Below are 12,789 nucleotides of genomic sequence, written 5' to 3'. Positions count from 1 at the left end.
GGCAGTGGACTATGTATGTTAAACAGGGTTTAACAAAGACATGTGGAACTTCCTGAAGATTGCGCAACTTCTCACTCTGTCAGTTACCTTTAAACAGAATTAAAATGCATATAAAACCTTTACATTTCCCTTACTACCCAAATACAATTGCATGGTGTGGCTTTATGCACGCCAACATTACCTTGTCATGCCTGCAATGGCGAACAGTGGTCGACGGCTCGCGCCCAAAATCACCGAACATCAACTCCAGTAGCGTTACGGAGTCAGAGCGCCGTCACACCGCAATCTTCAGGTGGTTCACACAAGAAAAAAGAAAGAATACCCAAGATGCACTTGGATAACTTGCAGAAAGAGTACCCAAGATGCACTTGGATAACTTGCACGGAGTTACAATAAAAGTCCGAAACACTGCCACTTACTGGTCAAAACATGCAATGACAACCAAAACTATAAAAATACACTCACAATCTGCTTCACAATTTAAATACATCAAATGACATTTTACATGGCTTGACAGTGTAACAATTACATATATTAACAGTTAAACTATACTAAATTTAAGTGGAGAATCATCTAACATATTTAACAGATTTACCACCCGGCTACATTAACAACAGACATTTGTTAAGTTACTTAACGCTTGTTATTGTATTAGTTAATTCTTATACTGCATTAACACATGTTAATTAATGTTCCCTTATTGTGACGTGTTACCAAGATAAACTGCAATAACTAAAGTAAAGCAGCTGTGTTAGGGTTTGTGGAAAACCCCAAGCGCACGACACCAGACAGAGATGGGGTTAGCCGAAAACTGGCGTACTTTATTCCTTACGCGTACAAATAGTCAAACACAAGGAAGGCAATGAGCGACAAGAAAAACGTAAAGTCCAAGGGGAAAAACTCGCGGGTAATCCAAACGGGAACACGGCAGGATACTTCCACGGGGAAACTTTGCAAGGGAAAACATAAACCAAGGGCTGGGGTGAGTTCGGAGAGAAAAGGACCGTGAGGGAAGAGTAGCCGCTACTGCGAGGAGGTTACAACACGAACTGACAACGGGCGCGTGGGAGGCCACCAAACTTAAGCCCAGCCCTGACGGCTAAGCCCGGCCCTGACGAGCTGATTGGCTGCCGGCGCGGGGTGGGCGGGCCACGGCGCGGGGTGGGCGGGCCACGGCGCGGGGTGGGCGAGCCGTAACAGTACCCCCCCCCCTCCACGGGAGCCACCAGGCGATTTGCCCGGTTTGTCGGGATGGGAATGATGGAACTCAGTGAGCAGCCCAGGGTCCAGGATGAGCTGTTGGGAGACCCAGCTACGTTCCTCCGGACCGTAGCCCTCCCAGTCCACCAAATATTGGAACCCCCGTCCTCGGCGCCGGACGTCCAGCAGCCGGCAGACCTTCCACTGGGGATGCCCATCCACGATCTCAGGGGGAGGCGGAGCCGGGGCCGGAGGCATCAGAGGACTGTGGGAGACAGGCTTAACCCGAGACACATGAAACACGGGATGGGTCTTCAAGGAAGCCGGAAGCTTCAGACTCACCGCCGCGGGGCTGAGAACCTTCCTGATCTCAAAGGGCCCGACGAACCGGGGGTTCAGCTTCTTCGCGGTGGACTGAAGCGGGAGATCCTTCGAGGACAGCCACACCCTTTGGCCTGGTTGGTACGTAGGCGCTGGGGACCGGCGTCGGTTGGCTCCCCGATTGGCGCGCTCAGATGCCCGGAACAGAGCAGCTCTGGTCACCTCCCAGACGCGACGACACCGGTTCAGATGGGCCTGCACGTAGAGCTGACCAGGGAGTTGAGGGCATACTCGACCCTGGGGAGGAACCGGCTTCAGGAGCTGGGCTTCTTGGCGGCCACGCACCGGAGGGCAGACTCCATGCTCTGGTTCATCCTCTCTGTCTGTCCGTTAGTCTGTGGGTGATAGCCAGAGGAGAGACTAACAGAGGCACCCAACCCCTTACAAAAGGCCCGCCATACCTGGGAGACGAACTGGGGCCCTCGGTCCGAGACGACGTCCAGGGGAAAGCCGTGGAGACGGAACACGTGGCTTATCAGGAGGCCGATGGGAGTCTGGGGAGGGCCACCAGGTGCACTCCCTTACTGAAGCGGTCCACCACTGTCAGGATCACGGTGTTACCCTGGGAGGGAGGCAGTCCGGAGACAAAATCCAACGCCACATGGGACCAGGGCCGGCTTGGAGTTGGGAGGGGCTGCAGCAGACCCGCGGGTGCCTGGTAAGAGGCCTTGCTGCGAGCACAGACGGAGCAGGCCCTTACGAAGTCCCTGACGTCGATCCCCATGGTGGGCCACCAGAAACGCCGAGCCAGAAAGGTGAAGGTGCGGTGGACACCCGGGTGGCAAGCAAACTGACTGGCATGGCCCCACTGGAGAATCCGGGGCCGGACTGCGTCCGGGACGAATAGGTGGCGTGGAGGGACGTGGCTCGGGGCGGGATGGGAGCGCAACGCCTGCCTGACCACGGTCTCGATGCCCCAGGTAACCACGCCAACCACCCTGGCCTCAGGAAGGATGGGAGTCGGCTCCTCTGTAGCTGGCTCCCTCCTCCAGGGAGTCTGCCTTCGTGCTGCGGGACCCGGGGCGATAAGTCAGCTTGAAGTCAAACCGACTGAGGAAGCTGGCCCACCGTGCCTGCCGACCATTGAGGCGCTTGGTTGCCCGGATGAACGTCAAGTTCTTATGATCCGTCCAGATGGTGAACGGCTGTTCTGCCCCCTCCAGCCAATGGCGCCACTCCTCCAGAGCAGCCACCACTGCCAGCAGCTCGCCTTCCCTTCATCGTAGTTCTCCTCGGCGGGGAGGAACCGGCGAGAGAAGAAGGCGCATGGGTGGACCTTCTGGTCAGATGCTGACTGCTGGGAGAGGACAGCCTCCAACCCGGTATCCGAAGCGTCCCCCTCTACGATGAACTGCCTCTTGGGGTCGGGGTGGAGCAGGACCGGGGCGCTGGTGAACCTCTCCTTGAGGGATTGGAACGCAGAGCGGGCAGCCGGGGACCAGATGAACGGCGTCTGCGTCTGAAATGGCGTCTGTAACCAGACATTTTGGCAATAATCAAACATCTCAAGTTTAGACTGTTTCTCTGCACTGGAGAACGCTAGTGTGTTTCTAGGACAGAGCAATGAACTTCGCGAAGGATATGACGCGACCAAAACACGTCATAAAAAGTGACACGCGCGCACAATCACGCCCAAATTACGAGCAGCCATTATGACCGCTCGTGGTCGTTTGGACCACTCGTGGACCACTCATGGTCGTTATCTTATCATAACGTTTTTGTGTAATTGATCTAAAACTCATTTTAAATGCAAATATATGCAATTTTAGGAGAATTCGGGGAACGGCAGGTCTGTATCTTTTTTCCCCCACAAACTTATTAAACTTTGGAAATCCAAAACAGTCATAATGACCGTCTTGGTCGTTCTAGTTTAAATTAGTTGCTGTTTCTGGTAAATTAATGTAGTTACTTTTGATACATTTTCATCAGTGGTGACAGTGGATCAGTCAATAACATTATTCTTGTGGAGTGGCTTTCAAAATAGACAAATTAAAATCTAACATGGGATATAAAGCACAGGATATGCACATGACCTTTGTTATCAAGGACCGGTACTGATGTCTCCCCCATCAATAATGATACCTGAATATGGTTCATGCACAAAAAAAAAAGCACAAAAGTGATTTCAGACAAAATGTTTTGGGTGTATAGGGTTATGTTATGAATACAATCCCAATTGAGTGGGCTTGTTTACACTTGAAAAAGGCCCCGCAAGCGTTTTATAATGTTTTCTATTGACCTTCAAATGACAGTGGCTTCATATCGCGGTCATGAGCAATGCTTACATAAAACAAAAGTAGAGATTTCACAGACCTCATGACTTTTACCTGGAGGTCTGACGAAAGAGAAAAAAAAAACACCTTAGTTTGCAGTCACTCGTGAAAAATAGGTAGGGCTCGAGGGGAGAAATACTAGAGGTGACTATAATAGAGTTTTTTACTGAAGATGCTTCAACCAGACTGCATCACTCAGCCAGGGGCCCTCAGTTATTCGGGGGGGGGGGCATAGAGAAGGGAAGGAGTGGCACATAACAACCTGAGACTGAGAGTGCATTAACAGAGGACGTAGCAAAGAAGACGGGATGACCTGCGTGGATCCTGTATTGTATGTGCTTATCGGCCTTTCCCTGATGGAAGCTGGATGTCTCTCAGAGGAGTCCTTTAGACCTGCAGGAGCTGCGGCCCCCGGTGACATCATCATTGGAGGGATCTTCCCCATCCACGAGGCCGTGGAAAAAGACCAATACTTTCTCTCACCCCAATTACAACAGTGTGTCAGGTCAGTTTGCTATTGCTAACGTGATGAATGATAAACATATATTTGTCAGTTTCTGCCATTGCTCCCATCTTTCTCTCTCTTGATGTCTCTAATACATGCAATTAATCAGTTACTGAAATATAGCCATTATCGACTCTGTGCATAACTGTAGTCCATTGACTTCCGGTTTCTACTGCAGCGGTCATACCAGTTTCCTGTTTGTTTGGCGTGTGCTATTGACAATGGCTTGGTTTTTGCAATGCCTCCAAGATTTACCATGGATAAATGTCAAAGACATGCACAAAATTGTCGACAAACTTTCACCTGCACCTACCAGCAAACGGGTGAAAAGTTTCAAGTTATACATATCAAGTTATGTCCACAATTATGAGGTGGATGAGTGGATATTAAAAAAAACGTACGTGTTATGTATGCACACATCGACAGTGCTGCATTTGATTTGGTGCTGTTCTATTGTGCTGGGATCGATTGGTGATGCCTGCGGGCTCTGGGTTGTTTGATCGGGTCTGCCTTTGATGCTGTGTCAGTCTAAATAAAGAATGCCACGGAGAGGTTGTGTCGAGCGACAGCGCTGTGTCTTGACGTGATTTCTAAATACAATATTGGCGACGAGGATGGCTGATATCTCTCTCCCACCACCTGCCCCCTTCCTGGCATTACCTGGCGAGCCTCCGGTACCATGGACTCGCTGGCTACATAGTTTTGAAAATTACATCATCGCCTCAGGGCTCGACGACGTGAGCCAGGCTAGGAAGACGGCTCTGTTGCTACACTGCTTGGGAGCAGAGGGTCATCGTGTGCTCCGGTCTCTGGGGAACGTCACAAGCTTTGCCGAAGCTGTGGGACTTATGAGCACCCATTTCGCTGCTCCACAGAGTGCCCTCCTTCGGCGACTTATATTCCGTCAGCGACACCAACTGCCTGGTGAGTCTGTGCGGCAGTACGTAGCTAATTTGCGAGGGCTAGCTAGCTCATGCAAGTTTGGCGCGCTTCAGGACGAGATGGTTCGCGACCAGCTAATCGAACACACCAACAACGCAAAGGTGCGTGAGACTCTCCTGCTGGAAAAAGACGATCTGCTGCTGTCCAGAGCAATTACCATCGCACTACAGGTTGAGGGAGCAGCTGAGTGTGCTGCTATGCTAAATACACAGCAAGTGGCCACCTCCAGTCAAGCTGCCAACGACTCCTCCCTCTACTCACGGCTGCCCCTCGGGACGCAACCCAACCAGAGCGAGGCGGGCGCCGACTCCACTGGGGACGTCTTGCAACTGCAACGACGGCGTTCTCGGCCCCGCCCTCAACAGTCCTGTGGTAACTGTGGGTCTCGGTCTCATGTTTCAAGGGCTCAGAACTGCCCTGCCCGGGGCCAGACATGTCGTAGCTGCGGTAAGCACAATCACTTTGCCAACGTCTGTCGATCTTCCCCGGCTGAGTCAGAGGGCCACACCCCCCAGTCTTCAACCGCCGTCATTCACAAGGTGAGCTCTGGGCCAGTGTCATTCAAATCATGCACAGTCAACATTAATGATGTGTGCATCCCCCTGCTGTTGGACACCGGTGCAAGTGTGTCTCTCCTGAATGTTGATACCTACAGTCAATTTTTCGGTTCACTGCCACTGTCCGCACCCTCAGCTGTCCTCTGTGGGTATGGTGACTCCAAAATCGATCTGGTTGGCTCTCTCCAACTGACTGTCCGCTATGGAACCAAGCTGGTGCCCAATGCAGTTTTTCATGTGGCACGCCGTGGGGCCAACCTGATGGGCCTGGACCTGTTCTCCGCTCTGGGGTTCTCCCTCTTAGACACAAGGGGGGCAGCAATCCTGACTGTCGCCACACCTTGGCAGCAGAAGTGGCCATCGCTGTTTATGGGGCTGGGCTGCCTCTCCGCCTTCACCCATCAACCTCTCCTCAACCCTGCTGTGAAATCTGTCATCCAACCACTGCGCCGCATCCCGTTGGCTCTCCGTGATGGGGTCTCCGCCCAGCTGCAACAACTGCTGGAAGCTGGCATCATTGAACCGGTGGACGCGTCACCTTGGGTCTCAAACCTCGTGGTGGCTAAGAAGAAGTCGGGGGGCCTGCGTGTCTGCGTCGATCTACGTGCAGTAAATAAGGCAGTGGTCCCTGATAAGTATCCACTGCCCACCTCAGAAGAACTCACTGCTCAGTTCTATGGCTCTGAGGTGTTCTCCAAGCTCGACCTCAGACAGGGGTACTTACAGGTGCCCCTCCACCCCAGCAGCCGAAACCTCACAGCCTTTGTGACACATGCAGGACTGTTTCGCTACACCAGGATGCCTTTCGGTCTCAGCTCCGCCCCTAGCTGCTTCCAGAAAATCATGGTCTCCGTGCTGGCTGGCATACTGGGCGTGGCCATTTATCTGGACGATATAGTGGTACACGGGCCCACCAGTGAAATCCACGACAAGCGCCTTAACATGGTCTTCGCAGCCCTGTCCAAGCACAAGCTAACTCTCAATGCTGAGAAATGTGTCCTCTCTGTGCCAGCCATCGACTTCGTGGGGTTCCGGCTGTCAGCGAGCGGTGTAACTCCACTACAATCCAACGTGGACGCCATTCAGGCCATCCCTGAGCCCAGCTCGGCCGCCCAGGTCGCCTCCTTCCTGGGTATGACAAGTTACTACCTGAGGTTTCTTCCCCAGTACTCTGCGACCACAGCCCCCCTGCGCCAGCTGCTGCGTAAGGACGAGCCATGGGTGTGATCAAAGGCATGCAGTGACGCTGTGCGTGATCTCAAGACTCAACTGACTTCACCACCAGTGTTGGCTCACTTCGACATCTCCAGCTCCACCTTTGTGACCTGTGACGCATCAGCCACAGCGATAGGGGCCGTGCTGTCTCAAACCCAGAACGGTGTGGAGAAGCCCATTGCCTTCGCCTCCCGTGCCCTCAACCTGACCGAGCAGCGGTATTCCGTGGGTGAGCGTGAGGCATTAGCCTGTATCTGGGCTTGTGAAAGGTGGCACCTCTACCTCTATGGCCGCTCCATCACCCTCAGGACAGATCACCAGGCCCTGACAGCGCTGCTGTCCACATCTGGGACAGGCCACAAACCCCTGAGGCTGCACTGCTGGTCTGACCGCCTCCGCCAGTACAACTTCAGCCTGCAGTTCACCCCAGGCAGAGACAATGTTGTCGCCGACCTGCTCTCTCGCTCTGTCTCCACCCCAGCTCCACAGACGGACACTGACTGTGTGGAAGAGGACATTGTCCAAATGCTACACACACCCCTCCAGGCCACTGTCTCTCTGCAGGAGCTGAGGGCAGCCTCCGAACAGGACCCTGTCCTCTCCCAGCTCCGCACCTACATCCAGAACGGCTGGCCTCACAAGGTCCCAGAGGAGCTGGCTGCGTTCGCCCGAGTCAGACAGGAGCTCTCCTGCTGGAACGACACCTGCGTGGCACGTGGGTTTTGCACAGTGGTCCCAGCTGCTCTCCGTGCACGTGTTTTGAATACGGCGCATGAAGGCCACCTGGGCATTGTGAAACTGAAACAGCGCTGCCGAGACCTGGTGTGGTGGCCGGGGATAGACAGAGATATTGAGGCTCTGGTGAAGGACTGTTCTGCCTGCATTGTGAGTGGCAAGACTGGCCACCAGGCTCCCCCATCCCTGCAACCTCTCGCCTGGCCCTCTCAGCCCTGGGAACACCTGCAGTTGGACATTTGTGGTGAGATCCATGGAGTTCCCCACCACCAACGCTTCATGGTGGTCGCCTACGATCTACATTCAAAATGGCCTGAACTCACCACTTCCGGCACTGTGACCTCACAGATCATCATCGACTTCCTGGACTCTCTTTTCTCTCGCTGGGGCCTCCCAAAGGCCATCACCACTGACAACGGCCCTCAGCTGGTCTCCGCTGAGTTCACTGCTTATCTCGAAAGCAAGGGCATCCGTCATATACGCACTGCGTACTACCACCCCCAGGCCAATGGCGGCGTTGAACGTTTTCACCAGTCACTGAAGAACGGCCTCAGAGCACACATGGCCCAAGGGTGCTCTTTCACGCAGGCCATCCGTCACACTCTGCTGCACTATCGGGCCACACAGCACTCGACCACAGGCGTCTCCCCAGCCTCTCTCATGCTAGGCCGGGAACTGTGCATGCCCCTTGACAGGCTCCGCCCCTCCACACCTCAGGCACCTCCCTCTGGGGTCAGAGCCTCAGTCACTCGTCAGCAGACGCGGATGAAGCAACGGTTTGACCAGTCAAAACGAACCAGGGTACCAGACATCAATGTGTCACACTAGGTCAGGGTCCGCAGGCCCCACAGGGACAATAAAATGGCTTCATACTGGTCCTCTCCTCTCCAAGTCACCCGTCAGCTGGGCCCAGCCACTTACCTCCTCAGCGATGGCACTCGGTGGCACTCCAGTCGTCTACGGAAGGTGTCAGCTCCGCCACACACAGCTGGTGACACAACCATAGCCATTCCCTCAGCATGGCGAGACGCCCCGGGGCTTCATGCAGCTCCTACACGGGCCCCAGACATTTCTGGGCCTCAGCTTCCCCTGCCATCTCCCTCCCCACCTCGGCCTGCCCAGCCTCAGGCCGCCCCGCGACCTGTTCGCACACGTTTACGCCCTGGCCACCTAGAGGACTTTGTGTCAACCTTTCATGTTGGAAATCCTGCCGGGGGGGGGGGGAAATGTTATGTATGCACACATCGACAGTGCTGCATTTGATTTGGTGCTGTTCTATTGTGCTGGGATCGATTGGTGATGCCTGCGGGCTCTGGGTTGTTTGATCGGGTCTGCCTTTGATGCTGTGTCAGTCTAAATAAAGAATGCCACGGAGAGGTTGTGTCGAGCGACAGCGCTGTGTCCTGACGTGATTTCTAAATACAATAGTACGTCCACAATTGTGAGGCTGAGGATACTCATCTTCATAATTGTGGACGTAAGATGATGTACAACTTGAAACTTTTCAACCGTTTGCTGGTAGGTGCAGGTGAAAGTTTGTCGACAATTCTGTGCATGTCGTTGACATTTATCCATGGTAAATCTTGCAGGCATCGGGAAAAAATATGCCATTGTCCATAGCACACGCCAACAGGAAAATGGTATGACCGCTGCAGTAGAACCGGAAGTCAGTGAACTACAGTTATACACAGTGCCGATTGACATATGATATTGATTAGGCTGCTGTCTTCAAACAGGTTCGACACAGAAGGACTCGCAAATGTCTTGGCTCTGATCAATGCAGTAGAGACGGTGAACAACTCCCCCGATCTCCGTCGTGTCGGTGTCACTTTGGGATATCGGATACACAACTCGTGCTCTGACGTCAGCACCGCTCTGAGGGCCACAGCGGACCTCAGCCGGCAGACACACGACGGCGGGCGGACTAACACCTCCGCCTGTGACCGGCCCGTCATGGCTGTCGTCGGGGCGTCTGAATCTGAGATTTCCATTGCTGTCGCCAGGCAACTGACCCTCAAATTGATTCCTCAAGTAAATGATATGAACAAAGAAAAGTTCATCCTCATGCTTTTTTCCACTATTTAGAAATGGATGTACTGTTCTGACCCAGGCCACCTTTGTTTAAAATTGTCATCTTACTTATTAGTAACAATCATGGTTAATAGGCATTATTCAAAACAGAACAAAAACGTATAAGGTGATAGTCATGCTCTCATACCTGACTCATCTGACTGTAACTGTAACTTCATAATAAGGACTGACTTTAGGGTTTAGAAATATTCATTTTAGGGGCATCTGGGTAGTGTAGCGGTCTATTCCATTGTCTACCAACACGGGGATCGCCGGTTCGAATCCCCGTGTTACCTCCGGCTTGGTCGGGCATCCCTTTCAACACAACTGGCCATGTCTGCGGGTGGGAAGCAGGATGTGGGTGTTTATTCTGGTCGCTGCAAGAGTGCCTCCTCTGGTCGGTCGGGGCGCCTGTTCGGGCGCACTACGCCCTCCTGGTGAAACTCCTCATTGTCAGGTGAAAAGAAGCGGTTGGTGACTCCACATGTATCAGAGGAGACATGTGGTAGTCTGCAGCCCTCCCCGGATTGGCAGAGGGGGTGGAGCAGCTCAGAAGAGTGGCACAATTGGCCCGATACAACTGGGGAGGGAAAAAAAAGTTTTTTGTTTTTTTCATTTTAATGGTTTATGGTTTTTTCCCCCTACAGATTAGTTACTCATCAACAGCCGTTGTTCTGAGTGACAAAACCCGCTTTCCTTTCTTCCTGAGGACCATCCCCAATGACAAGTATCAGACGGCCGCCATCGTGAAGCTACTGAGTGACAGCGGCTGGAAGTGGGTGGGGATGCTCACCACAAATGGAGACTATGGCCTCTCAGCCCTGGAGAGCTTTGTGTCCCAGGCCTCAGAGAAGGGCATCTGTGTGGCCTTCAAAAAGTACTTCCCAGGAGCTGTCACAAGTCTGGACGTTCAGTCTGCCATAAGGGAGGCTGCCGAAACCATCCACAAGAACCCCAAGGTGAAGGTTATTGTGTCATTCGTCAAGCCAGCTCATATGAAGTATCTGTATCGGGAGCTGTGGGATCTGGTGCTGACAGCAGGAATGGGGCTGGAGTCTATGGAGAGGATATGGGTGGCCAGTGACAGCTGGTCCTCCTCCTTCAACGCCATACCTAAACACATGAAACTGGAGGACATTGGGCACGTTGTAGGCTTTACCTTCAAACAAGGGGACCTGTCATCCTTCAGTCATTATTTGAGCAGGCTGGAGGCTGCTGGACACAACGGTAGAGAAAATAACGCCTTCCTGGATGAGTTTTACACACAGCTGAATGCCAGTGGAGACACCAGAAACAGAGGCTTGGTGTCTAAAGCGATGGAGAGGCTCAAAGAGGTCAGCCGAGCGGACACAATCTTGAGTGTTGAGATGGCTGTGAGCGCCATTGCCCAAGCTGTGGCTTTTATCTGCCATGACAGAGACTGCAAAAGACCAGGAGCATTGCAACCTTGGGAGGTATGAGACAACTCGATGAATAATCGAGACAAATGTGTGTATGGTTTGTGTGCGTATGGATGTGTGGGTGTGTTTGGGTGTGTGGGATTGACACAAGGTTGCTTCTGCCATAAAAAGCATTAAAAAATGAGTCTTATGTCATTTGTCTGGCAGCATTGCCTGTTGCCCACACAAACAATGGAATAGCCGAGTCAATAAGATGCCTGTGTGTACATTTTAGCTCCTGAGAGCCCTGAGGATGTGTTCATTTAAGAATGGAGATAGGAGGTATAGGTTTAACAGCCTCGGAGACGTCAACCTCGGCTACGATGTCACACTGTGGAGGTCAGGGAGGGACACCATCCGTGTAAAAGAAGTAGTGGCTGAGTACCACGTACCCAATAACAGCTTCACCTACACCAGCCCCATCGCCAAAGAACAACTTATGCACCTGAGGGTCGGTCCTTATCTTTTCATCTAACTATACACACACACGCGTGCGTAAGCACACACACAGACACACAAAACAATGCTTATTCAAGTAAGATGCATTAATGAGGATGGTTTTCAGTAATTAATGATCAATTAATTAATTAATATTCTAATGATTAGAGAGAACAAACCATCTTTGACTTCTTCAAAAAGACATTATAGATATGTTATACAAATGAGAAAATAGTTGTATATCATACTGTTTATTTTTTATTGTAAGTGTATTTCATATCTGTCAAATCTTACTTTAAAAAGTTGTTTCGCATTAAAGCAGCGCCAGGTGACTTTTGTTTTGCTTTAACATATCGTTAAATAAAGTGTAAATAAAGTGGCATAGTGTGATGGCTGTGGGAGAAAGGCACAATTGCCGTTCAGAGCATTCTCCCTGAAGCCTTGTTTTCGCTTTGCATTTTGTCTGCCAGCAGGCATGAAACACCTCAGGGTATATAGGGATCGCAATTTTGCTTTACCTCATCTGTGAAAATAACTCCTTTTCTTCCGCAATAATCTTTTGAGCTATGGCTTGAAAAAAAGCTACTCGATTGTCTTTGCAACAGTTGACATAAAAGACATTGCTGGAATCCAAAAAGTTATTTGGTGCCGTGTTTTATGATAGAGAATGGTATTAAATAGCAACACAATGTTTCTCAGAAAAAAACATAGCATACATTAAGAGCTTAATGTACTCTGAGCTAGTATTTTAGAGCAAATATTTAGTGGTAATGTTACCTGTGCATGTCATCCTCAGAGCACTGTCTCAAAATGTGCAAACAACTGTGTGCCTGGAGAGTACAAGAAAACAGCTGAAGGCCAACCCACCTGCTGCTACAGGTGCATCAATTGTACAGTTAACTACTACTCTAATGACACAGGCAAGAGTTCACCTCTCAATACACACAGGTCACATGCTAGTATCAAATGTCACCAAATGATGTTTGAGCTTTTGTATGATTGCCAAAATCTGCCCGTGCGCCTACGTTCCTCCA

General features: G+C 51.6%; 1 protein-coding gene across 1 annotated transcript in view; it reads left to right on the top strand.

The window, feature by feature from the left end:
• Positions 1–4,162: 4,162 nt before the first annotated feature.
• The window catches only part of gprc6a (G protein-coupled receptor, class C, group 6, member A), an 83,246-nt gene continuing 74,619 nt past the window's right edge, over positions 4,163–12,789 (top strand). The window contains exons 1-5 of the mRNA XM_056286975.1: positions 4,163–4,359; positions 9,545–9,839; positions 10,526–11,332; positions 11,553–11,768; positions 12,552–12,675. Coding sequence (XP_056142950.1) covers positions 4,163–4,359; positions 9,545–9,839; positions 10,526–11,332; positions 11,553–11,768; positions 12,552–12,675 — 1,639 coding nt within the window. The remainder of the gene's footprint in view (positions 4,360–9,544; positions 9,840–10,525; positions 11,333–11,552; positions 11,769–12,551; positions 12,676–12,789) is intronic.

The sequence above is a fragment of the Lampris incognitus genome, chromosome 9 (assembly GCF_029633865.1).
Source record: "Lampris incognitus isolate fLamInc1 chromosome 9, fLamInc1.hap2, whole genome shotgun sequence".
Taxonomy (NCBI): Eukaryota; Metazoa; Chordata; class Actinopteri; order Lampriformes; family Lampridae; genus Lampris; species Lampris incognitus.
Note: the sequence above shows the minus strand (reverse complement) of the source record. Positions and strands in the feature narration are given on the sequence as shown.